The sequence below is a fragment of the Dasypus novemcinctus genome, chromosome 2 (genome assembly GCF_030445035.2).
Source record: "Dasypus novemcinctus isolate mDasNov1 chromosome 2, mDasNov1.1.hap2, whole genome shotgun sequence".
Lineage (NCBI taxonomy): Eukaryota > Metazoa > Chordata > Mammalia > Cingulata > Dasypodidae > Dasypus > Dasypus novemcinctus.
This window is the reverse complement of record NC_080674.1, coordinates 55,857,194-55,884,936: the sequence shown is the minus strand read 5'-3', so window position 1 is coordinate 55,884,936 and position 27,743 is coordinate 55,857,194. Positions and strand designations below refer to the sequence as shown.

Below are 27,743 nucleotides of genomic sequence, written 5' to 3'. Positions count from 1 at the left end.
CTGATAATTTATATTAGAAATATAGCTGTTCAATATTTGTTTTTATAACTTCATGTTTTATTGATGTTTTATGTTTATAAATTTTCATAATTTGAAATATGTTGAATATTTAATTTCACTGTGATTTTTTACTTTATTTTTAAATATTTAATAACAGGTTCAAAGCCCATTTGAATTCTTCATTTGGAAGTTTTTAAACATTAGAAAATTTTGAATCCATGTGTATAGATTGCAGATAGGAGTTTTTATTAGTGACCCTTTTCAGCAGTAAAATTACATAACAATGGAAGCTTTTTCAACATTCATTATTAGAATGTTCTCTGTATAAAATGAGTTTTTTAAAAACACAACTACTTTCTCAGTCATTGTTAAAAAATTATCTTTACCTGATGGCAGAGAGATTATGTGAGGTTTTTTGGTTTTTAATATCTCTCTGTACCTATATAGCAAACCATTGATGGCTACTGTTGTCTTAGAAGAGACCAGCAAATTTGAAAAAGTTGTCTTTTTTTATAGATGAAAAATAGGTTACTCATATTTAAATTTGACAATGCTTTAAATTACTTTGCCACATTTTAATCAGTGAATTTCTGTATGGTATAAAAGATTTTTTGTCCCTCTCAATCTCAGTACTGAATTTTGAAAGAATGTGATATTTTTATGATCTATTTTCTTTTAAAACTTTTTAATCATGTTATATGTACAAAAGATTCCACAAAACTTATGTACAATTTAAAGGGTAATTTCAAAGCAAATACCCATCCAGCCAACACCAAATAAATTAATAGCAACCCAGAAGACCCCCATGTATCCTTCCTCGAACACATCCCCCTTCCTCCCTTTGTATAATCATCACCCACTTTTCTTTATAGATTTTCTGTTTGTGTATCCCTAAAGACTGAATTCAGTTTTACCTGTTTTGAACCTCATATAAATGAGATCATACTATGCGTATTCTTTGTTTTTTTGTTCAGCATTATAATTTGCATCCAAATTGCATGTAATTGTACTTCTTCCATTTCAGCTGGTTTCTAATATTTTATTCTGTGAATATCTGCAATTTATTTATCCATTCTGCTGTTGGACATTTGGGATGTTTCCAGTGTGGGGCTCTTAAAAATAATACTTGTATAAAGTTTATTATACATGTTTCCTGGCATACATATGCAAGAGCTTTTCTAGGGTATCTATTTAGGAGTGGACTTACTTGTTACTAATGTGTGTGTATATTCAATTTAATTAGATTATAACAAACTGTTTTCCACAGTGATTTTTCAAATTTATGTTCCCATGAGAGTGTATGAGGGTTTCTATTGCTCTGTCTCCTATCAGTTCATGGTATTGATTTAAAACTTTAGCCATTCTTGTGGCTCTCATGTTTTTTGCATGAGCATGGGGTTGATATAATGTTATTAATGATTATTGGTTATGGGATTATATGCGATTTTTATATTTTTTGTGTACTTTTTCATATTTTCTGGAGTGTTTATACTTGTCCCTCCACTTACTACTCCATTTCTCTCATTCCCTTTTATAGAAAACGCATTGCAAGGATTATCTATAGTCACCATATTTAATTTTTCTCTTCTTTTTTCATTTGAACCCAATTCACTTAGCACATCAGTGAAACTGCTCATGTCAAGGTCAATAGTGACCTCCATTTTGCTAATTCCAGTGGTCATTTCACTAGTTAGTCCTTATCTTATTTGATGTGGCAGTAGCACTTAACGCAGTTGGTCATTCTCTACTTCTGAAAGCACTGGCTTTAATTAGCTTGAGGATACCACACTAGACTGCTTTTCTTCTGGTTGCTTCTTCTCATTTTGTACAGTATTTGACATTTTGATTATTTCCTCCATCATTTTCTCCAGTGTTTTTATTTTGAAAATGTTAAACCTACAGAAGAATTGAAATAAGTCCCTCCATAATTTCTCATTAACTTTTTTTTTTCTGATTATAAAAGTAATCCAGGTTTTTATGATTATGTTATGGTTATATATGATGTCATCATTGGGGGAAGCTGAGAGAAGGCTATGTATTAATATTAAAACTCTAGTATTTTTCCAACTTCTAAATGAGTCTAAAATTATTTCAAAATAAAGGTTTTTTTTTTAATAATACAGGTTTATGTATTTATTCATTCACCAAATTGTATTGCGCTCCTAAAACAGATACTGTTCTAATCCCTGGGAATACAGTAGTGAACAAATTGATGAAAAGCCATGCTTTCATGGAGCTTATAGTCTACTGGAGATACCAGCAATGAATAAAATAAATAAGAAGTATAGTGTAAAAATGCTGTGGTGTAAATTAAAAAGCAAGAAGTTAGGAAAAATACTAAAGAGTAAAGCAGAGGAGGATAGGAAATGACAAGAGTGATGGATAAAGGTTTAAATTATAGACATGGTGACGAGGGTAGTCAAATACTTCATTGAGAAGGGAACATTTAAGGAAAGACCTGAAAGAAGTAAAGAAGTAAGCCTTAGGTATGTCTAGGGCAAAGATGTTTGTGGCTTGCAGTGTTGACAATCTGTAGTGTTTCTGGAATGGTGAGGATGCCAGTTGATTAGTGTAGCAGATAATGAGGTCCAAGAGATGGGGTTTGGGGTGTGTGTGATAGGGAGTAATTTGAATCAAGAATTTAGGCTGGAGCGAACCATTGAGTGTACTCAGCATGCACATATATATTTAAAGTTACATGACCAGATAAACCCACTTAGAGTGAGTATAGATAAGAAAAAATGTGTATGGATTACACTCTGGAGTTTTCTGACATTTAAAGGTTGTGGATTTGAAAAGTTCAGCAAAGGGGACTGAGACTGAGGGTTCTTCCTTAAATCCTGTTGGTATATGAAGTCCTCCATATACTAGCTCAGATTTCCTTCATCTCCTGCCACTTCTCTTCCCAGACTCAACTCAGCTATAACTTCCTTTAGCTGCTAGACAGTGTTTAGCTTCTCTTTCTGTGTGATCCCATTGTATTCTATATATAACCAGCATGACTACCCAGCGTCACTACCCAGCATCACTACCCAGCATCACACAACCTCTCCACTCTTTCATGTTCCCATTGTTGCACACAGGCACTCATTCTCTGTTTCTCTCTATAATTGGAATTAATTATGTGTCTCCTCCAGTAAATTAAGATCCTTGAGGTTCTATGTCTTATATATTGTTTAATGTACTAAGTATAGTGTTTTAGTACTAAACATAATGCTTAATACTTTGTTGGCACTTTAATATTTATTTAATAAATTTGAGAACCAATACAAATTAATTGGTTAAAACAGAGAAGAGCCTTAGATAATCTCAGCCTTTGTGAATATTGAACAATGTCAGAATTAGGTCAAGCTTTTGTGATAGAGGATATTATATAGTCATCAAAGGAAGTAAGAAACAGATCAGCAAGTCAGAGGTTACCAATATTTTTCTAGTTGCAGCAAGGAATTTTTAAGCACAATGATTTGGTTAACTTCTTTTCAGTCTTCTTTGTTGAAAAGCTACCTGGCAAGCATGCAGTGTTTCACCAAGTAGGTAGGTACATTGGAGCTGTTCCTTATTTTGAATGTTTATTTGCATGAGTTTCTTTGAATACCTGATTCCCTTTTCAGTTTTTAACAAACTACCCCAACCTGGCAAGTGTTTGAGTGCCTCGGCTTTCATGGGATGTGAATAAATGAAAAGTTTTAAGTCAAAGATGTCCATGTTGGGTATGAACCTTCTTACATGTCATGGAATTGTTATTAAACTTTAAAGAAGTGTAATTGGTGAGTAGAAGGGTGGAGACAGATTTAAAAAGCCAATAATGTTTAAGGAATTTAAGGAGTGGAACCTAGAAAAGAGGGTGGTTTGAAATAAGGTTTCTATGTTTATAAGTGTATTAAATGAAAACATGGGGGGTCAATTTGCTTTTTAAATTTGCTAAATATTAAAAGCATTTTCTTGGGGGCATGTCCATAAATATTTATAATATATATAACTTCTTCTTTATGAAATATCATAATTTATTTTCAGTGTAGCAGAACTGAACTATATTTCAAGTGGGAGGTAAACTGATAGAAAGCAGTCATATGAGACTGTTCAAAAGAAAAAAGCCAAAAAAAAGAAAAAGTCCAAGTTTCAGAAGTCTTTTATTTGAATATTGTTCTCTGTGTAGTGTTGTTTAATCTTAAAAGTGTTTTCAGATCCAACTAAAGTTCAGTTTAGAAATATAATTTATATTTTTGCTCTCTCAGATGAAAATTTAAGCATATGTTTCTAATAATTCAGTTAAAATATGCTGAGTTGTATATTTTTAAAGAGGCTCTGTTTTGAAAAGATTCCAAAATATTTGTTTGAACAGGCACTCACCATCTTGATGAAAACTGTTGGAAAAGAAAAACTTTCAGAGTCATTTTGCTCTCAGAGTACCCAAGCCAGCTAAACTGGTATAGTTAACACTTCTCTAAGAGGCCAAGGGCCAAGAAATTCAGAACTCTCTGGACTGCTTTCCAACCAGCATGCCTGCAAACCAGCTTATGGTTGATAATAATACCCTTAAATTTTTGGAGTAAAAAGTTAACACGTAGACCATCTAAATTTCTTTCTTTCAGTATTATACTTGTTATCAGTCTCTTAGTTATCCATGATTAGTTTGTGTCTCTGTCTTAAATTGGCATTAAAGGTGTAATTTTCTTGAATTTTATGAGGCAGTGTCCTTGCAAGCAAGAAGGGAATACCCTGTCTTATAACCCCAGATATGATTAAACTATCTCTGGTTATAAATACATTTTAGTACCAATGAGTTGTCGTGATAGAGATGTAAATTATATAGTACACCTAGCCCCTTGACAGGTAATAATAATAGCCTGAGAGTTATCTCAGGCTATCAAATTTATAATTAGGATTATTTATTTTGCCTCTTTGATCTGATCCATTCATTTTCATTATCATTATATCCCTTTGAGATTGACATCATGCAATCCATTTAACAGTTACATGCGCACTATAGATAGTATGTCATGTACTTCTCTGTATCCATTTGCTTGCTCCAGTAAGTGCTCTGTTATATATTTGTTGAATTGAACACCTATTTGGGCATTGTGGTAAACAATAAATAGTAAAAGAAAGATCCAAATATACTGTATGCGAACCAGAGAGACAAGATTACATTTAATATCTGTACTACCATTTCTCCACTTTCACCAAATTAGTTGGAAATACAGCAGAAATTAAAATTTCAGTCTGTTGTTTTTTAAGTGCTTCCCAGAAAATTAGATTAACACTGTATCCAGAAATCATTGCTACCTTAATATTTAAGCTTCTTTTATAACCATGAATGTAAAGGAGTTAATTGGAACCAAGGATAAATCTCTTCAATTTTTTATCATTATTTGGATCTGTGTAAAATTTTGAATGGCAAATTGAATAGAGTTTAGGACACAGTGTCATTTGTAATTTGAAGGGGTCTGGGAATCAGCAGAGGACTGCAGTCCTTTCATGCAGCTCTGACTGGTCTTTCCTTTTTAGACAGTATATTACTGGAAACTTGGAAATCAAATGGAGGGAATTTTAGTAAACTGAAGGGCTTGATGACTGGAAATGATTATTGAAAACTAGAAGCTACTAATAGACTAATAGTATATGTTACTGAAATCTGAAAAAAAAAGTAGAATGAACCAAAATATTTTTAGTGTCCTAATGTCCCATATGATAGTACTTTGAATAAGTCTCACAAGGGAGATGGATGAGATCACTAATTCATAGTACATGAACCAGGAAATAGGAATTCTGTTTATCATACAAAGTAACTTTGGGCCCATGGGGAAGGAGTAGAGGCTTATCAGTAGAAGACAGTTTTGTCTGTAATTTCTTTTATTTATTGCCGAAAGCTTTTTGAGAGAATATTCAAAACTGTGTCTCTTTCATTGTTGACAACCTGACAGCTGCTATATTTCTTTTTAATAACTACTTTAAGCTCTTTCTGTTATATCTCCACTATTGTGAAATTCCTTCAGATTTAAAAAAAAACTAACATAGTTTAAATTTGAAGTGTTATTAAACAAAAGCTTTATTCTGTAGATTGGATAATACTTCCTTTGTGAAATTTTTTTTTTCTCCACCAAAAGTGAGACGTGAATGCCTTGCCTTGGTACATCCCATTTCTAATGGAGGACAAGATGTTATTTTCATCAATGGCTGCCTTCCAGAATTTCTGGCTGAATGTTCTTTGTCAAGCATATATTCCCTTCTCTAGGCCTTTCTATATAGAGCCTACAAACATCGTCAGTGTGAATGATGGCATTCAGAGGGTTAGTGACCATGCCTCTGCCATGAACAAGAGGATTCATTACTACAGCCGGCTCACCACGCCAGCAGACAAGGCGCTGGTAAGGAACTAAGTATTACTAGTTGTCTAATAGTAAATTGAAATGAACAGTGAATAACATAAGTCAAGACAACTCCCAGTGGTTGAGCTTTGTGCTGGCCATATTCCAAGGCAATATCATGGAAAGTCGAAGATGATAATTAATACATGTCCTACATTTCAGGTTAGTTCATTCTTATCTGGCTTGGCATAGAGACATTTGAAATAATCTCTCCATGTTGGCAAAAGCCTGAAGATTTTTTTTTTTTAATTCTAATCCACAATCCCAAGAGCTCTGAGAAATAACTGCTTTGGAAGGGGTAGTTTTAAGTCTTGATTAATAACATAGACAATAATATGTTCTAGCAATTCTGTTCATTTTTTTAATTAAAGAAGTTGTAGGTTTACAGAAAATCATGCATAAAATACAGAGTTTCCATATACCACCCTACTGTTAACACCCTGCATTAGTGTGTTACATTTGTTACAATTGGTGAAGAACATTTTTATAATTTTACTATTAAGTATACACCATGGATTACATTACAGCTCATTGTTTGTATTATACAGTCTAGGGTTTTTTCATTGTTATTGTTTTTTAAATTTTTAAAATTTTTATTTTACTAACATATACAACTTAGGGGAGCAGATGTAGCTCAAGTGTTTGAGCACCTGCTTCCCACATACAAGGTCCCAGGTTTGATCCTCAGTACCTCCTGAAAACAAAAACAAACAAAATGAAAAAAAACAACTCTCATTGGGGAGCAGATATAGATTCATGGTTGAAACCCTGCTTCCCATGTACAAGGTCCTAGGTTCAATCCCTGGTACCTCCAAAAAGAGCGGGGAGGGCAGTCTACTCAATGAGTGAAAATATTTGGAAATCACACATCTATACATATCCACCAAGGGTCTACTATCCATGATATATAAAGAGATCCTACAACTCAACAATAAAAAGTCAAATGCCCCGATTAAAAAATGGGCAGAAGAACTCAATAGAATTTTAAAAAATATGTATATGCAGGTTAAAATTCCCCCCTTTATTCCACATATAATTCAGTGCTGTTAAATGTGTTCACAAGGCTGTACTACCATCACCACCATCCACTATCAAAATTTTTCCATCATCCAAAATAGAAATTCTGTACAGTTTAAGCCATAAGTCCACATGTACCCCAGCCATACCCCTGGTACCCTGTATTGTACTTACTGACTCTTAAGAGTTTGCTTATTCTAATTATTTCATATCAGTAAGCTCATACAATATTTGTTCTTTTGTGTCTGATTCATTTCACTCAACATGATGTCAAAAGATTCATCCATGTTGTCACATGTATCAGAAGTTCATTCCTTATATGGCTGTATAATATTCCATTGTAAGTATATACCATATTTTCTGGACACTTGAGTTGCTTCCATCTTTTGGCAATTGTGAAAAATGTTGCAATTAACATCTGTGTGTAAATATTTGTTCAATTCCTTGCTTACAGTTCTCTTGTATTTATACTTAGAAACAGGATAGCCAGGTTATATGCCAAAATGTTTTCCATAGTGACTGTACCATTTTACATACCCATCAACATGAATAGTGTTCCCATTTCTCCACATTCTCCCAAATACGCAATTTTCCTTTTTTAAATAGTAGCCATTCTAGTGGATGTGAAATGGTTTCATTATGGTTTTGATTTTCATTTCTCTAATGGCTAATACGGTTAAGAATCCTTTTCATCTGCTTTTGGTCATTTGTATATCCTCTTTGGAGAAAGGCATATTCAAGTCTTTTGACCATTTTTTAAATTGGGTTGTCTTTTTGTTGTTGAGTTGTAGGATTTCTTTATATATTCTGGATATTAAACCCTTATTGGCTATGTGGTTCCAAATATTTTCTACCATTATGTAGTATGTCATTTTACTTTGATGATAGAGTCCTTTGATATGCAAAAAGTTTGTAAGTATATGAGGTCCCATTTATCTGTTTTTTCTTTGGTAGCTCATGCTTTAGGTGTAAAGTCTAAGAAACCATTGCCTAACACAAGACCCTGAAGATGCATCCTTGTGTTTTCTTCTAGGAGTTAGATAGTTCTGATTTGTCTTTAGTCCATTTTGAGTTGATTTTTGTGTATGTGTGGTAAAGGTCCATTTTCATTCTTTTGTATATGGACATCAAGTTTTCCCAGCACCATTTGTTGAGGACACCATTCCTTCCCAACTGAGTGGAGTTGAGACCCTAGTCAAAAATCAGTTGGCCATAAATGTGAGGGTTGATTTCTGAGCACTCAGTTCAATTCCAGTGATCAATATATATATCCTTGTGCGAGTATTATGCTGCTTTGATTGCTGTGTTTTTATAGTAAGTTTTAAGTTCAAAAATTGTGTGTTGTCCAACTTTGTTCTTTTTCAAGGGCTGTTCGGGGCCCTTCACCCTTCCACATAAACGTGATGATTGGCTTTTCCCTTTCTGCAAAGAGGACTGTTGGAATTTTTTTTTTTTTTTTTTTTTTTTTGAGATTGTGCTGAATCTGTAAATGGCTTTAGGTAGAATTGACATCTTAACAAATTTTAGTCTTCCAAACATGAACACAGAATATGCTTCCATTTATTTAGTTCTTCCTTGGTTTCTTTCAGCAATGTTTTGTAGTTTTCTCTGTAAAAGTCCTTTATTGACTTGATTAGGTTTATTTCTAGATATTTGATTATTTAGTTGCTAATTGTAAATGGAATTCCTTTCATGATCTGTTCTTCAGATTGTTTATTACCAGTATATATAAAAACTACAGATTTTGGGGTATCAATCTTGTACCCCACCACTCTGCTAAATTCATTTATTAACTCTAGTAGCTTTGTTGTGGATTTTTCAGGATTTTCTGTAAATAGGAGCATATCATTTGCAAATAGGAAAAGTTCTATTTCTTCTTTTCTATTTGGATGCCTTTTCTTTCTTTTTCTTGCCTAATTGCTCTGGCTAGAAATTCCAGTGAAATGTTAAATAAGTGACTGTGAGCATCCTTGTCTTGTTCCTGATCTTAGAGCTTTCTGTTTTTCAACATTGAGTATAATTTAGCTGTGGGTTTTCATATAGGCCCTTTATCATGTTGAGGTAATTCCTTCTATTCCTAATTCCTTAACAGTATTTATCAAAAAACATGCTGGATTTTGTCAAATGCTTTTTCCGCATCAATTGAGATGATTATGTGTGTTTTTTTTAACCTGGTTCACTTAATGTGGTGTATTATGTGAACTGATTTTCTTAAGTTGAACCATTCTTGCATACTAGGGATAAATTCCACTTGATCATGATGCATAATTCTTTTTGTGCTGTTAGATTCCTTTTGCTAGTATTTTCTTAAGGATTTTTGCACTATATTCATAAGAGATAACAGTCTGGATTTTCTTTTCTTGTGGTACTTTATCTGGCTTTGGTATAAAGGTGATGTGGGCTTCATACAATGAATTAGGAAGTGACCCTCCTCTACAATTTTTTGAAAGAGTTTGAGCAGGGTTGATATTAATTCTTCTTAGTGTGTTTGTTAAAATTTCCCTGTGAAGCCATCTGACCCTGGGATTTTCTTTGTTAGGAGGTTTTTGATAATTGATTCAATCTCTTTACTAGTTATTGACTTGTTGAGATCTTCTGTTTCTTGTGTCATTCATCTAAGTTATCTAATTTGTTGACATAAAATTGTTGATAGTATCCTCTTATAATTCATTTTATTTCTGCATAGTCAGTAGTAAGGACCCACTTTTCATTTCTGATTTTAGTAATTTGTGTTCTCTCTTTATTCTAGCTAGATTTTTCCATTTTATTGATCTTATCAAAGAACCAGCTTTGATTCTTTTTTTTTTTTTAATTCTCTATTTCATTTATCTCCACTTGAATTGAATCATTATTTCCTTCCTTCTGCTTGCTCTGGGTTTAGTTTGCTCTTTTTCCAGATCCTCCAGTTTTGAGATTCACTCTTACTTGAATTCTTTCGTTTTTTGTTTGTTTTTTTTTTAAGATTTTTTAAAATTATTTTTTATTTCTCTCCCCTTCCCCTACCCCCCATTGCCTGCTCTCTGTGTCCATTTGCTGTATGTTCTTCTGTGACCACTTCTGTCCTTATCAGCAGCACCAGGAATCGGTGTTTCTTTTTGTTGCATCATCTTGTTGTGTCAGCTCTCCGTGTGTGCAGCGCCATTCTTGGGCAGGCTGCACTTTCTTTCGTGCTGGGTGGCTCTCCTTATGGGGCGCACTCCTTGCACGTGGGGTTCCCCTACATGGGGGACACCCCTGCATGACAGGGCACTCCTTGCATGCTTCAGCACTGCTCATGGGCCACCTCCACACAGGCCCGGGGTTTGAACCACGGACCTCCCATGTGGTAGGCGGATGCCCTAACTACTGGGCCAAGTCCACTTCCCTCTTCTTTTTTAAAGAAGGCATTTAGAGCAATAAATGTTCCTATAAGCACTGCCTTTGCTGCATCCTAAAATGTTGGTATGTTGTGTTTTCATTTTCGTTCACCTCAAGATATTTCCTAATTTCCCTGAAGATTTCTTCTTTGACTCATTGTTTGTTAGAATACATTGTTAATATCCACAAAATTGAATTTATGAGACTTCTTCTGTGACCTAACATTGCGGTCTATCCTGGGGAATGATCCATGTGTACTTGAGAAGAATGTGCATTCCGTAGTTGTTGGGTGAAATGTTCCATATGTGTATGTTAACTCTAGTTGGTTTAGAGTATTGTTCAGGTCTTTTATTTCCTTACTGATCTTCTTTATAGATCAGGGGTTCTTAAACTTTTTGTTCCACAGACCCCTTTTCCAGTCATGTGATATGAATACTACTATAATTTATTTATTGCATACATTCAAAAGTAAAGGAAATGCTAGATCTCAGTTAGAGGTCAGAGAAAATAAAGATAATAAGTTGATATTTTTCAATTGAAGCTCATGGATATCCTGAAACCTGTCCATGGACTGGGGGTCCGTGAACCCCTGGTTAAGAACTCCTGCTCTAGATGTTCTGTCCATGATTGCAAGTATATTGAAGTTTCCTATATTACTGTAGAATGGTCTATTTCTCCTTTCGAATCTGTCAACTTCTGCTTCATATATTTTAGGGTTCTGCTGTTAGGTGTGTATATATTTATAATTATGGCTTCTTGTTGACTTGAACCATTTGTCAGTATACAGTGACCCTTTCTGCCCTCATAACAGTTTTTGACACAAAGTCTATTTTATCTGATATTTGTAGAGCTACCCCAGCGCTCTTTGGTTACTACTTGCATGGTATATTTTTTCCATCCTTTCATTTTCAACCTCCTTATGTCTATGGATTTAAAGTGAGTCTCTTTTTTTTTTAATTTCTTCAAGTCATTTTAATTTTATTTAATTTTTTAAAGAAGCTTTAGATTACTTAAATGTTATATCAAAAATATAGGGGGTTCCCATATACCCCACATATTCTTCCTCCCACACTTTTCCACATTAACAACATCTTTCATTAGTGTGGTTCATTGTTTCACTTGATTGACATATATCGAAGCATTGCTACTAACCATGGACTATTATTTACATTATGGTTTACACTTTGTACTCTATAGTTTTATAGGTTTTGACAAAATGTATAATGGCCTGTATCTTTTTTTTTGTTTTTAATTTCTCTCCCCTTCCCCCACCCCCCACCCCAATTGTCTGTTCTCTGTGTCCATTTGCTGCGTGTTCTTCTTTTTGTCCGCTTCTGTTGTTGTCAGTGGCATGGGAATCTGTTTCTTTTTTTTGCATCATCTTGCTGTGTCAGTTCACTGTGTGTGCAGTGCCATCATTGGGTGGGCTGCACTTTCTTTCATGCTGGGCGGCCCTCCTTATGGGGCGCGGCCCTCCTTATGGGGCGCACTCCTTGCACATGGGACTTCCCTACGTGGGGGACACCCCTGCGTGGCAGGGCACTCCTTACGCGCATCAGCACTGTGCATGGGCCAGCTCTACACGGATCAAAGTGGCCCGGGGTTTGAACCGCGGACCTCCCATATGGTAAACATATGCCCTATCCCCTGGGCCAAGTCAGCTTCCCAAAGGCCTGTATCTTTCATTGTAATACCATACAGGGCAATTCCAACGTCCCTAAAATGCCCCCATGTTATACCTATTCTTCCCTCTCCCTCCCCTCAGAACCTCTAGTGGCCACTGCCTTTATATCAGTGATACAGGATATCCCATTGCTAGAATAATAAGTCTATAATAGAGTAATAACAAGTCTGTGTTAGTCCACTGTTCATTCCCCAATCTTGAGGATTTGGGGATGGTGATGCCCACTGTGTTTCTGATTGAGAGGGGGCTTAGATCTATATTTTTCCATCTTTTCATTTTCAATCGACTTATGTCTATGAGTTTAACATGAGTCTCCTGTAAACAGCATATAGTTGAGTCACGCTTTCTTATCTATTCAGCCAATTTTGTTTTGACTGGAGATTTCAATAAAACTTTCTTCTGTCATTTGGTAAGTCTTACTCCTTTTTTGATTATCAGTTCTTCCATTCATGCCTACTTTCATATTTATTTCAGTTTTTGTATTGTGCCATTTTGAGTCACTACTCAATTTTTATAAATACATTTTGCAGGTATCTTCTTTGTGACCATGGGATTATAATTTAAGTTCCTAAATCTGTAACTATCCTATTTGATTTGAAATCAACTTAACTTGAATAACCTATATATACTCTGTTCCAATGCTCTCTGTCCCCCCACCTTTTTTTCTGTTCTTGTTACACATTATAATTTTGTACATTTTACATCCAAAATCATAGATTTATCATTACTTTTTATTCATTTTATACTGTAGTCACCTGTGAGAAGTAAGAAGGAGAGTTACCTACTGAAAAATACCAAACAGTTATACTGGCATTTATAATTACTCAAAATGTTACCAGAGATTCTTTATTTCTTTATGCTGTTTTGATCCACTGTCTGTAGTGTCTGTTTCTTTCTTTTTATAGAAATTATTTTAGCATTGCTTGTAGGGCACTTCTAGTGTTAATGAGCTGCCTCGGCTTTTATCTTGGAATGTCTGTTCTTTCTCTCGTTTTTGAAAGAAATTCTTGCTAAATATAAAGTTCTTGGTTGGCAATTGTTTTCTTTCAGCACTTTAAGTATTTTCTACCACTTCCTTCTTGCCTTCATGGTTTCTGATGAGAAATCAGCATTTAAATCTTATTAGGATTCCCTTGTACATAACACATTGCTTTTCTTTTCTGCTCTTATTACTCTGGATTTTTTATTATGTACCTTTGGATGAGATATTATTTTCTGTTGTCTTATAATCTTTTCTTGCACACTGTACATTTTAATATTTAAAGTGTTTACTCTGGAATTCAGTCCTTAAGGTGTCTCTGTCCCTTAAGTTTGTATCCAACTAGTGATATGACAGAGATTTTCTTGAATACGAGGAGTTAATCAAAACAAAGAAGGCAACAAGTACCTTTCAGTCTTTAAAATTGGCTCTGCTTTGGCTGCTGGTTTCCTTCAGACCTTAGACGGCCTATCAAGATCAGCCTGAGCTAAGTTCAAAGTCCTTGACCTTCTGAGTCTTATCTGAGACTGTGTGGAGCTGCAGAGCCTGCTTCTTTTCTTGGGTTTATGCTTGCATGTAGCTCTAAGGATTACAGTTTACAGGAGTTACATGAATGCCCCCTATATTACCTTTGAAATAGATTTTAACCCAGTCCTAGGTGCTCCTTTATTTGCCTTTTTGCAGGTAGTCCTCTGCCCCAGGCTACTTGAATTTAATTGTTTCTCCAGACATCTCAGCTATCTGCAAACTGCTTTTCTGCCTCAGGACAAACTCTGGGAGGCGAAGCTTGAGACAAGTTCCCCTGCCCAGCTCCCCACCCCCCCCACCCCCCCTTCCAGGATACGTTGGCACTGATATCCTTGCACACCAATATGCATACAGGGGCCACTCTCCTCCCTGTGGAACAGGACCAGGGACCCACAAGGGGAGTGCAAGCTGGCTCCATGCCACATTATGGAGAGAGTTGGGGAGGGACCAGCAACGGTGTCAAGAGTTTCTTCTGTGGCATTTGAAGGTTTGTCTCCTTGACTTACCACTTGCCTAGTTAATGCAGCCTTTTAACTGTTTTCTATAGTTTTGAAGAAGGGACTACTGCCTTTAATATTCTTCTGCCACCTTTGCCCAAGGAGAGTTGGATCTTGGCCCCCAGGGAACTGACATAGCTAATAAAAAGCAGTGATAAGACTAAACCGCTGCCCCCACACCCTCACCCCCACTCCATACCTGAGTTTAGATGATTTAAGTATTTATGTCCCACCCTGACACCAGCAAGCTGCACCAGAAGCCAGAGCTGCATTCCCCACTGCAGCACACCATAAGGCTGGGTGAGTGGGGATCTTAACTGCTGCAGGGAGGGAAGAACTCCCTGATATTTCCTGCAGTTTACCAGCCTCTTCCTCTCTGGATGCTGCACGGTGTTCCATTTGACTCTGGAGATTCAGAATAGTTGATTCAAATAGTTCCTGCCAGTTCACTAGTTGTTTTGGTGTAGGAACTATTTCATGAAGCTTCCTATTCTTCCATCTTCATTCAATCCTCTCTTCTGTTCAATTTTTAAGTTTGAAACTACAAGGTAAAAAACGTTTTAGGTATTTCGTCCCTGAAGGGGAAACTGGAAAAAAAAAAAAAAAAATATATATATATATATATATATATATATGTAGGTAGGTAGGTGGGTAGGTAGGTAGGTAGGTATGTGTATTAGTCAGCCAAAGGGGTATAGATGCAAAATACCAGAAATTGGTTGGTTTTTACAAAGGGTATTTATTTGGGGTCGGAGCTTACAGATACAAGGCCATAAAGCATAAGTTACTTCCCTTACCAAAGTCTATTTTCACATGTTGGAGCAAGATGGCTGCCAATGTCTGCAAGGGTTCAGGCTTCCTGGGTTCTGCGGGGATCAGCACCTCTGTTTTCTCCACAAAGTCAGCAGTAGACTATGAGGCTCTCTAGGCTTTACCTCTCTCCCCAAGGTCAGCTCTAGACTATCAGGTGAACAGCTCTGTCCTTTGTCATGCCTTTTATCTATGAGTCCTCACCCACCAAGGGGTGGGGACTCAATGCCCTAATCATAACTTAATCACACCCAGGTACAGACCAGATTACAAACATAAGCCAGTATCTATTTTTGGAATTCATAACCATACCAAACTGCTACAGTATATAATATTTTGCTATTTACCGATGTCCTTTTATAGGTCAAACGCAGGAGTCAAGGGGTATATAATAAGTATTTTTAGGCCTTACAGGCCACATACTTCACATGCTTTTCTTTGTTTTTATTTTACAGTCATTTAAATATATAAAATTCATTCTTAGCTCAGGGATTATAATAAAACAGAATGAAGACCAAATTTGGCCAGCTGCTGTTGACCTCTGATCTTCTAAAATCTATATTATTATTTTAGGATATATTATAAGTAATTTGGTTGATTATAAAAAGATCATATGTGAGATATTCAGAAGCTTGAAAGCGTAAAGAAAATTGGAAATATTTTCAGAGGCAAAATCTAAATTCTTTTAAATCTGGTTTTCTTTTATTAGTATGAAAAAGTAGAGGGAAACCAACATTCATTAAATGTTTACTCTAAGGCAAAGATTGGGCTAGTCATTTGAACATAGATTATCTCATTTAATCCTCACAATAGCCGTGTGAAGTATTAAGATCTCCTTTTGTATAGCCAAAGTAGGGACTTCCAAAATATTCTGGGTGAGGTAATTTGTTGCCCTACTTTTTGCTTATTTCCCATAGGCATTTTCATCAGTAATTGTGATGAAAGTCTTGGTTCCATAATAGAATAATGTGAGTTCTCTGGAGAGTGGAAGAAATCTAATATCTCCACATCCATTTAAGAGCTCCTGGCACTTATACTCATGGTAGCAAACTTCAGAGATACTGGCTGTCCATTTTAGGCCTGAATGTATATTGTGTGCTTGGAAATTAAGTCAACATTGTACGCCAAGTTGAATCCCTTTTGCTAAATGACACTGAGATGACTCTAGGAAATCAATGTATATAAACAGTGATCTAAAAGTAACAGTGTGGTATGAATATTTTTAATGAATATTTGTATGTACAATACTCATATTCTGAGAATCCCAAAATTATTTTTCCTGAAAGATTTTTAAGGAAAGAAACTGTATGTAGCCACGAGTCTCAGGTCTTTTCAAAGCTGTACTGCTTTATTTATGAAAAAAATTCCCATTTACCTCAATATTTTTATTCTGTAATGGGAAAGGGAAGAAATTGTTTGGCTACTAACACCCCTTAGACCCTTGTTAATAACAGTGTGGTTTGCACAGTATTGGCATCACTTATAGCTTGTAAAAAATATAGAATCTCAGGCCTCATTCCAGACCTACTAAATCAAAATCTGCATTTTAAGATCATTTGTGATTGATTTTAACTTAAAGTTGTAAAAAGCATTGCCATTGCCCTAAACCCCTGCTAGAATGTACACTCCAACCTTGCAATTTTTCTGTATCTCTTAAGATTTGCCATTTCAAATTCTTTAGCTTCTAATCCTGTCATGCATATCTTTCAGTTTTCACTTTTTTAAAACTTGTTTTGCCTGCTTTGGTAGCTTATCTTTGGCTAGCAGTAGACATGGTCCTGCCCATTTTTCTGTCTTCCCCATGACTGAAGGTAACAGAACTGAGACTCCAGAGGATGGTGGGTAAAGAGAAAGAAGCAGACGTATATCCATGTATGCCTTTGTATCTCTAGGAAGTAGCTTTTTCCAAAGCCATACCAAGCATAGCTTTCAAGACATCCTTTACCCACAGCATGCTACCAATCATATTCATAAAGGGAGATAGACTTGACAACTTTTCTTTTTGCACCAATCTGTATCCTCTCTATCTACTAAAGTCTAATATTCCATCTCTTCGTAGAAGTATTCACCAAGTATTCTAGCCCCCATTATTTTTTTTTTGTCATTCCTGTGATACGTTTCACAGAATTTAACTTAATTTTTATTGTCTTATAGCTTTGTTTTATAGCTTCATGTGTCTTCCAATTGGAATGCCAGCTGGAATTTAAACTTCTTGAAGTTAGAGGTGTATATCATTTTTCTCTTGGATACTGTATCTAGCACACAGTTGTGGATTCACATAGTAGGTGCTGAATAGAAGATTGTGGATATGTACCAATCAGCTTCTATGCCATTAGCTACTGTATGTAAGGATTGCATTTTCCCAAGGGACTGGCTGTTCTCAGGAAGGTGGGAAGAATTTTGTCAGAAAACTATTTTTTTCTCCTCCAAAATATGGGAGTAGGATTAGGAAGAAATGTATAGGGGTAAGGTAGGAACTATGTGTATAAGAAACATAGATCTATTAAATAATTCTCTCTAGTATGTCTTCAACCTCTCTCAGATGGCTCCTTCTCTTTTGCTTACATTCTTAAATCTCTTCCATGTTTAAAATTGCTTGCTTTACATTTTCCTTAAGCCATTAATACAGCTTTTTTTTCCTGCTATCAAAGCATTTAAAAGATTAGTCTAAACTTACTATTCCTTTCTTTATCATCTTTTGACTTCTCATTTTTTATAGTCTGAGTTACCCACTTTGCTAAAACCACCATCCTATAGGTGTCCAGTGACCACTTAGTTCTTCAAATTTCCCTCACTTAAGTTATGAGTCTCCTCCATCTAGGATTCTTTAATCTCAGTCCTTCCTGGCTCATCTTCCTTCTTTCTCCTGAAAATGAAGAGAAAAATATTTTGACAGTTGTATATTCTAGGAAGTCTTCTTAGTTGGAGAGTTTATTGTGTTTATAGTTTTTAAACTTTTGCTCCTTTAGATCTTCCAGTACATTTGAAAAAGAATTTTTGTATTCATTATTCAGGGGTGTATACTATTTATTTGATTGTGATATTTAGTAATCTGTCTAGATATAGGCACTATGTTGAATAGAAAATATCCCGTTTTCCACATTTACTGATTCTGACATTGCAGTGCATTTCTCGATTTTTCTTTTTACCAGATTGCTCCAGATCATGTAGTTCCAGCTCCAGGAGAGTGCTATGTGTATAGTCCATTGGGTTCTGCTTATAAACTTGAAAGTTATGGTGAAGGATATGGTAAAAGCACTAGTTTAGTAACCATGTGAGTACAACTACTTTTTTTGGATCATAATTTAAGATATTTATGAATGAATATTACTGATTAATTTTTGTCCTAATTACAATGTTTGAAGATTCAAACTCCATATTTTTACTGCTATTACTCTGTTTTCAGTTTTATGATTTGGAATACCATGATGGGAACATCTATACTAAGTATTCCTTGGGGCATAAAACAGGTAATTTAATTTTATAACACACCTTTTGTCAATAGAGGTTTAAAAAAATCTATGTAAAATTAAAGAAAATAGATGATTATATTTGGTTTTCCATTAGTTTCCAGGTTTTCATCATGATTATCTAGGGTAAAAAAATATGGTTGCTTGTGAATTTATTCTTTATGATGATATAATGTTATTCTATATTTTTATATTTGTACAGGCTGGATTTACTACCGGAATGTGTGTCATCATGTTCATGGGCCTTTTAACACTTTATTGCTGCTACAGAGTAGTGAAATCACGGACTATGATATGTAAGAATTTGACACAGTGAAAATAGATTAGTGATAGGAGTATTAATAAGTATTTTCCATTGAATAGATCACTATTCTGTGTATTCCTCAAGTGTGTGTTAACTGTCTACTTTGTACCTAGAGATTTACTTATAATTCATAGCCTTTGCCTGAACTGTTATGATAATACACTAGTGGCTGCCTTTGAAATTCAGTGACTGGGAATTTTTTGCAGAATGCATACCACCCTTTGGTACTAGTTTCCTTATGAGAATAATTAAAAATCATAGTTTTTAAAATAAAGTCTTTGGCAGAACTAAAAGAATTTCATGTTTCTTATTAGTTAGTGTGACTTGTTTTAACCTATACATACCAAATACCTCAATGTTGAATTCTCCTAAAAGTAAAAATTGTAACTAGAAAAATATGAAAATGTAAGCAATATGTCTTTTGTAGTGAAGTTGTATCAACACACTGCCTCCATTTATCATCTAAATTCTGAATCAGGGAAACATCATTTTGAGGTTGTTTTTAAATAGTTTAAGACCTAGATAGGCATGCATTATCTCTTTGAATCTTAGCAAATATGAATCAACACACCAGGCTTTATCTCCATTTTCCTTAATATAACAGCTTCCTTCTTTACATAAACTACATTTAGTCTTAATCTCTATTCCAGAGCATTGTTTAAAAGTCTTGAGAGAAGATTTGATCTAGTTGTTAAGTGGGAAGGGGAACGTAGGCAGTAAGTGCAAGTTTCTCTGGTTGACTTGTGCATGTCTAACTTGGGGTCTTTTTAAAAATGAGAAATATAGCCTTTGCTGTGTTCTTCCATTGTTAAAGTTAACAGGTAGCTCCAACGCTATTTAAACTATTCTATGCCATTTAAAAAGATGAACTTTCATCAGTGACTTTTGTACAAAGTCAACACACCCCTATTACAAACCTAACAGTACCAAAAAGAATGAGGGGGAAAAAACAATAAATATAAAACTTCTGTATAAGACATTATCAGAATCCACCAGTGTATCACAACAATACATTTTTTTGTCTGTGTAAATAGTTTTTTCCAGAGATACAAGGATGTTTCATTATTAAGAAATCCAACGTAGTTCCCTATATCATCAAATTAAAGGAGAAAAATCATAATGATATCAATAGATACTGGAAGGGCATTTGATAAAGTTCAGTCATTGTTCCTGATGAAAACTAAGTAAATGAGGTACTGAAAAATGCTACTTACACACAATAAAGCCTCTTTGTCCCTAAAGCAGAGTCTACATGATTCTAAAGTGGTGAAATATTAAAACCATTTCCATTAAAATCAAGAACAACATAGGAATGCTCATAATCCCCATAATTATTAAGGGTTTTTTTGGAGGTATTATCAAATGCAGCAAGAAAAGAAAATCAATACAAAAACTAGAAAAGACTTAAAATTATCTTTTTGCTGTTGATCTAACTAATACCAGAAATACTAAGAGTTGTTAGTACTGGTAGAATTAATAAGATAATTTGAAAATTGGTATATATTAGATCAGGAATCAATAACTAGGGCCAGAAAGCAGGAAAAAAACATTTTATTTCACAGTAGCCAAAAAATCAAAAGAACTTAGAAATAAATTTAGCAAGAGAGGAACAGATCTGTATGAAGAATTTAAAAATATGAAAAGAACAAAGAATAAGATATGAACAGGTGGAAAAAGTGTACCATGTTCTTAGATAGGCAGATTTAGTATCCTAAAAATGTCAAATAAATAAAATCAGTGCTATTTCAATGAAAATTCAGTTTGGACTTGGATAAAAATAGCCTTAAAGTTAATATGGGATAATAAATAATCTAGAAATAATAGAGCCAAGAAAATTAAGGAAAAAAATGAAAGGTTAGGGGGACTCAGTCTCACCAGATACTAAAATAGACTAAAAAGCACTATAACGTTTTAATTGCTTTTATTTTATAATGTTCTAACATTTGATGGTGGAATAGCTGTAATCTTTTTCTAAATATTTTAATTGAATTTGGGGAAAACAAATTATGAATATGGAATATATTATCAATATCTAATTTTATTATTTCTGTTTTATTTTTATCTAGCGTCGCTGGATACTACTACCTGGGAATATCCAGATGTCTGCAGATATTATTTTGGTTCTTTTGGGCAGTGGTCGAGTCTCCTTTTCTCCTTGGTGTCTCTCATTGGAGCAATGATAGTTTATTGGGTGCTTATGTCTAATTTTCTTTTTAATACTGGAAAGTTTATTTTTAGTAAGTATCCATGTATGTTTTAGTACAGTACTTTCATATACAATTACTACTGTAATGTTTTAGTTCTGGCCTTAAATATCAGGAGTTGTGATAAAGTAGAATATAGTATTTTTAATTTTGGAAATTATAGTTCAGTTTTCTACAGTTATCTCAAATGTAATATTTATGTTCATTTCCAAAAATTAGTTTTTGAATAAAATAACATTCCTTCAAAATCTCTAAGGAATGTAAAATATTTTAAGCCCCAGGAGATATTTTAAGCTTTGTTTCAATCTTTACCTCAAAATTTTAGTGTAAAAGTTTATGAAGTTTGTTGATATCAGTTGCTAAAGAATTGGATGAGTAGACTCTAGGGGAAACAAATTTCAGCCATTTATTTTCAAAATATTAGGATCTAAAATTAGCAAAGAGTAAAGTAATGGAAGTTATATGTTAGATAAATTGTTTACATACCACAGAATTATAGTCTGCTCAAATGGGTAACTTGAATTCTAAAGGAAGTCTTAGAAATTCAGACCAAGTACATTTATAATAATTTTGAGTTGGATAGAAAAAATTAATTTCATATTAATTAAGATTCTAATTTTTTTCCTGATGACTGATAGACCTAAAAGTTAGTATACGTATAGATGGCTTTAAATAAGTCCTGTACATTTAAACTCTAGATTTACATAGGAACTGGATTTCAAAATAAGTTCTACCATAATCACAACAGCTAGTTTCCCTAGGAGTGTTTTTTTTGGAGGGGGTAGTTATTTGTTTTTTTGAGGAGGCTGGTGGGGAGTAGGTAAATGCCATTTTTAAACAATAAAATTAGCATTTTAATTATTTTTTAACTACTAAACATTTTATTATATTGAAAATTATGAAATATTTCAAGCTACAAAAAAATACAGAAGGTAATATAACTATCCACTAGTGAGCTTAAATAAGTCTTAATATTTTGCCATATTTATATTCTCTATTTTTATAGAAATAAAATATTACGGATAAGAGTTGGAGCCCCATGTGTACTCCTTCACATTCTCATTTTCCTTCTTCCCTAGAATTGATGTTTATCATTCCCATGCATCTTTTTGTACTTTTATTTACTACATACATTATATGAGCAGTATGTAGTATTATTTTGCATGTTTTAAATCTACATAAATACTTTGAAAGTTGCTTTTTGTCTTAATCATCATCTTTGTTAATACACCTAGTTCTAGTTCATTTTAACTGCTTTGTAATATTCTCTGAATATACCACAACTTTAAAAAAAAATAATTTCAGACTTACAGTTGCAAAACTAATACAAAATCTTATACATAGAACTCCAATATATCCCTTACCCAGACACCCAGATTTACCAACCTTTAACATTTTGCTGCTTTTGTTCTCTCCCTCCTTTCCTCCGTTCCTTCCTTTTTTTCTCTTTCTTTCCCTCCCTCCCTCCACCCCTCCCCCGCTTCATTCTTGTTTCTGTTTTCTTATGTATACCTGGGAGAGTTTCTTCAGGCTATGTAGTTATAAGACAAATTGCTGGAATTTAGGATATTTACATTTTCAACTTTATTAGAAATTAACAAACTGTACTCTAGCATGCTTGTACCACTTAAATATTCCTGCCAACACATTTATTAAAGTTCCCCTTGTTTCACATCCTCACCCACACTTGTTATTATCAAACCTTTAAAATTTTGCCACTCATGATAGAATTTTAATTTGCATTCCTCCTTGTAAGGAATGACGTTAGACATCTTATCTTATTGATATTGGCCATTACATTTCTTATTCGAATCCTTTGCCCATTTTTCTATCATGCTGTTGGTCTTTTGCTTATTTGTTTTTAGGAGGTCTTTTTAAAAGTTTAGATACTAATCTTTTGTCAGTTTTAGTGTTGCATATATCTTCTAGTTAATGTTTTGTCTTTACTTTTTATATAGTGCCATACTGATCAGAATTTTTTTATTTTACTTTCAAAGTAATCAGTCTTTTCCATTGTTCTTCCACATACATTTTAGAATCACCTTTTCACATGTCACAAAATATCCAGTCATAATTGATTGAAATTGCATTGAATATTTCAATCAGTGTGGAGAGAATTGATGTCATTAGGATTCTGAGTTTAGGATTTAATTGGAATTGCATTGGATTTATAGATGTAAATAGAATTGATCTTATTAAGATACTGAATTGTCCTATCCATGATCATGGAGTGGCATGGTTCTCCATTTATTTTAGTCTTTTTGAATGGCTTTTAAATTTTTCTTGATAAAAGTTTAGCATATCTATTTTAGACTTCTCAGCACCTTAAAACTTTTGTTGTAAATGCAGTTTTAATTTTATACACACAGACATAGCTTCTTATTATAGAACATTTCAGCATATACAAAGTAAACAGAACAGTTTCAGGAACTCTCATGTTCCTCACGCCTTGCATCCACCATTATCAACATTTTGCCTTGCTCAAAACATTATACCGGTATTTCTTAACCTTTAAAAAAATCATTATCACTTTCTTAAGGAGCCTTCTTTGACATTTTTTTCTTAATTGCACGTGCCATGAAATTTCAATACCACAGATATACTGTATATCTGTTTATGAAATGCATTAACAATTTTTAACACCCCCCTCCCCCCACCAAAGAACAAGTTTCTTCTCCCTTGGGAACAAATATCACACCCATTGAGAAAGAATCATCTGTTACCACTGTCCACCACTATTAGGTTATGTCCAGTGTTTTTTTTTTTAATATATAGAATTTATAGTCATTGAAATATACAAATTTTTGCCATAGTTTTGACAAGTAGATACATCCAGGTAGTCCACACTTCTTTTTAAAGTAGAATATTCCCAACACAACAAAATAATGATCTATTTTTAAATTAAAAATAAAATTATTTGTTGCTATAGGTAAAAAACTTTTTTGAATGTTTACCTTGAAGCTAGCAATTTTGCTAGATTCTAATTCTTACTCTAATAATTTTATAGGTTAACTTTGGATTTTCCATTTAAATAGAAAAGTTACATTATTTATAATGAAAGCTTCTACCTCTCTGCTTTATATTATATATATACATATATACACTTAAAAGTGTATGTACACAAATTTATATTTTTACATATACAGAAAGACTTACATAAGTATATGTACAGACATGTATGTATATTTTTTGAAATGTAACATTGCATAGAGGCAGAGCTAGTGGGCATACTTATATTTTCCTGAAGAAAACTTCCTAATGTTTTACCATTAAATATATTTGTTATAGGATATTGCTTATATCTTCATTAAGTTAAAGAAGTTCTCACCTACTGTTGTTTTCATAAGCATCTTTATTAATGTTTGTTGAATTTTATCAGATACTTAATCGGCATCTCTTGAGATGATCATAAAGTTTTTCTCCTTTAAATTCTTAGTGTGGTGAATTAAATGAATACATTTTCTAACAATTCTAACATTTAAACCACTCATATTCTGGGGTGTGTTATTCAGGATTCTCTAAGGACACAGAACCATTAGGAGATACGTAAGATATTTATAAGAATTGTCTCTTGCAACTGTGGGAATGCACGAGTCCAAATTTCATAGGGCAGGGTGCAAACTGGGAACTCTGATGAAAGTTTTTCAGTGATTTCCCCAGGAGAGTCATTCAGCTGGCTGAAGTAGAGATGGAAATTCTCTCTTCTAACTGCTGAAATGATCACTTCTCTTTTTAAAGTCTTCAACTGATTGGATGAGACTTTTCTCATTGTTGAAGGCAACCTCCTCTGGTGATTATAGATGTAATCAGTCATAAGTACAATGAACTTATTGATTATTTAAGTCCATGAAATATCCTTATAATAACAATCAGGCCAGTGCTTGCTTGACCAAACAACTGGACACCAAAACCTGACCAAGTTGACAAATGAACTTAACCATCACATGAAATAAATTTAAAGTAGACATGATATATATTTATCTTAATACCTTACTGCATTCAGTTGGCTTTTCTGGGGAGTAGAGAGCTAATATTTTATTTAAAATTTTTGCTATTATTCATAAGAAGTATTGGCCAGTAGTTTTTCTTTCTCACGTTGGTTTTTTTGAGCCTTGGTATCAGCGCTTTACTAGCCCTATTTAGTCTTTGGCATCAAGAAATTACATAAAAATTCACAACTTCCAATCTTAAATCCCTAATTAGTCTTGGAGAAATTATAAAAATCCAGAGTATTAAACCCCTCTTTTATTCTATATTGAGAAACAAACAGTAGCAGTAAATAATTCATATATCTAACTAACTTTATGACCTAGAACCTAACCCAGCATCTTTTATCATCTCATTTAAGCCCCACAGCAACAAACTCTTTTATTAATGCTTACTAAAGTTATGCAAGATGAAAACAAGAGTAGAGTAAACCCCCTCAGGCTAGCAAGAAAATGTATTTTCTAATCATTTCTTATTCACCAAAAGAATGAAATGAATTCCCAGGTATCTACACATGATTTTTTTCTTTGCTACTTCCTTTAGTCTAACTCAGATTTTTGTGAGTATAACAGTTACTGTGCAGCCTTGAGTCTATAAAACATGCACTGCACTTTTTAATAAAAAATAATAATTTTCCAGGCAAGTTTGCTGTATATGAGTGTTGGTTTTCTACTTTTACGCTGACTTTAAAGCTTTATTCTGTGTAAGATGTAACTATTTGCTTATTTGTATGGGTATAGATAAAACATATACATATTTCAGGGCTTTTAACAAGTTTTAATTCAGCCTTATGGGTAGATTTTTTAGAAATCCTCTATCAAATAAAATTTTCCACAATGGGACTGTGAAGCTACGATGCCATTCCTTTAAGAGGAAAAAGCTGAAGAAAGCAAAGGTATGTTAACAGTGAAGTAGTCTTGGCCCCATGTATTAGACAGTATTACCACATGGTAAACATTAAATTTTTTTGTAAATGAAAGACTTTAGAGTGTGATACATTTAGCATCTTCAGTGTTAAACTGTTTTATTTTCCCCTTAATTTTTAGATTTTATCCATCACATTAATGATACAGACAGTATACTGAGTACCAATGATAGCAACCCTGGTAAGTAGTTTGGAATTTAGTGTTTAGTTTGTTTATTCATCACCTTGTTCCAAAAAGGGTTTAAGGTAGAACCCATGGCTTTATTTTAGCAGATTAGTAGAGAATCCATATTGTTGTTCCAACTGAAACACTACAGAATTGTCGGCAGTCAGAGTCTTAATAAATAAATAAACAAACAAATACAAAAACATTGTGTTAATGTGAGCTGGACAATATGTAATTCACATTATAGAAATAAAATTTTTTTTTTAGATTTCTTTTTTATTTTATTTCTCTCCCCCCCCCATTTTCTGCTCTCTGTGTTCACTCACTGTACACTCCCCTGTCCGCCTGCATTCCTATCAGCGGCACCGAGAATCTGCATCTCCCTTTGTTAGGCCATCTTGCTGCATCACCTCTCCAAGTGTGCGGTGCCACTCCTGGGCAGGCTGTGCTCTTCTCACATGAGGCGATTCTCCCCACAGGGTGCACTCCCCACACGTGGGGCTCCCCTACACAGGGGACAGCCCTGCGTGGCCTGGCACTCCTTGTGCACACCAGCGCTGCGCATGGGCCAGCTCACCACACAAGTCTGGAGGCCCTGGGTTTGAACCCTGGACCTCCCATTCCATAGGTAGATGCTCTATCAATTGAGCCAAATCCACCTCCCCAAATAAAAATTTTACCTCACAACCATAGTATCCATATTTGCCTGTGACTACTCAATAAATAGTTTTAAGAATCTGTAATCACCTTGAATAATGATTTTCTCAGTAGAAGCATAGTTCTCAGTTTGTTAGCTTATAGTTTTAAATATTTATTATTTTAGTCACATATATATACACACAAATGTTATTTGTAGCATTCTGTGAAATAGGAATTCTATAAATTCTATTGATAGTGAGTAGGATTTAGTAAGTATGAAAAATAAATTGAAGCTTTGCCCCATATAAAAATTAATTTTTTAGAAAAGTTTCCTTTAATTAATTTCTTAAAAATTAAACTCTTGAAGCCTAATCTAGTATGGCAGTCAAAGGTAAGGTGAATATAAAAGCTAATGTAACCTTGTTAACATTTAAACTGTTATCCTTGAAATTACCTAACGCTTTTATGTACTTAGGTTTCAGAGATATTAAATTGATATATTAGTGGAGATACACATTGGTTGTTGAGAGGAAAATTTATTCAACAGATATTTATGAAACCTACTATGTGTCAGGAACTGTTCTAGGCTCTAGGAATATAGTAATAAACAACCAGACAAAAGCCTCTCCTCCTGAAGCATACATTCCAATGTTTGCTAAACAGTGTCTTTCTTGCTTTTCCCTTTAATTAGACGTAATTAATCTGTCTTTGTTAAAACTAAAAAAATGAGTTAGTGAACTGTGAACTTTTATTCCTGTGAACATTTACATATGCATACACCTTTCAAGAAATACATTAAAATCTCTTG

At 34.0% G+C, this 27,743-nt stretch overlaps 1 protein-coding gene across 1 annotated transcript in view; it reads left to right on the top strand.

Annotated features, from left to right (window-relative positions):
• The window catches only part of SLC38A9 (solute carrier family 38 member 9), a 123,146-nt gene that overhangs the window by 44,626 nt on the left and 50,777 nt on the right, over positions 1-27,743 (top strand). Inside the window, exons 3-8 of the mRNA XM_023589022.3 lie at positions 6,236-6,368; positions 18,393-18,514; positions 18,647-18,710; positions 18,913-19,006; positions 21,081-21,251; positions 26,252-26,311. Of these exons, the coding sequence (XP_023444790.2) occupies positions 6,236-6,368; positions 18,393-18,514; positions 18,647-18,710; positions 18,913-19,006; positions 21,081-21,251; positions 26,252-26,311 (644 nt within the window). The remainder of the gene's footprint in view (positions 1-6,235; positions 6,369-18,392; positions 18,515-18,646; positions 18,711-18,912; positions 19,007-21,080; positions 21,252-26,251; positions 26,312-27,743) is intronic.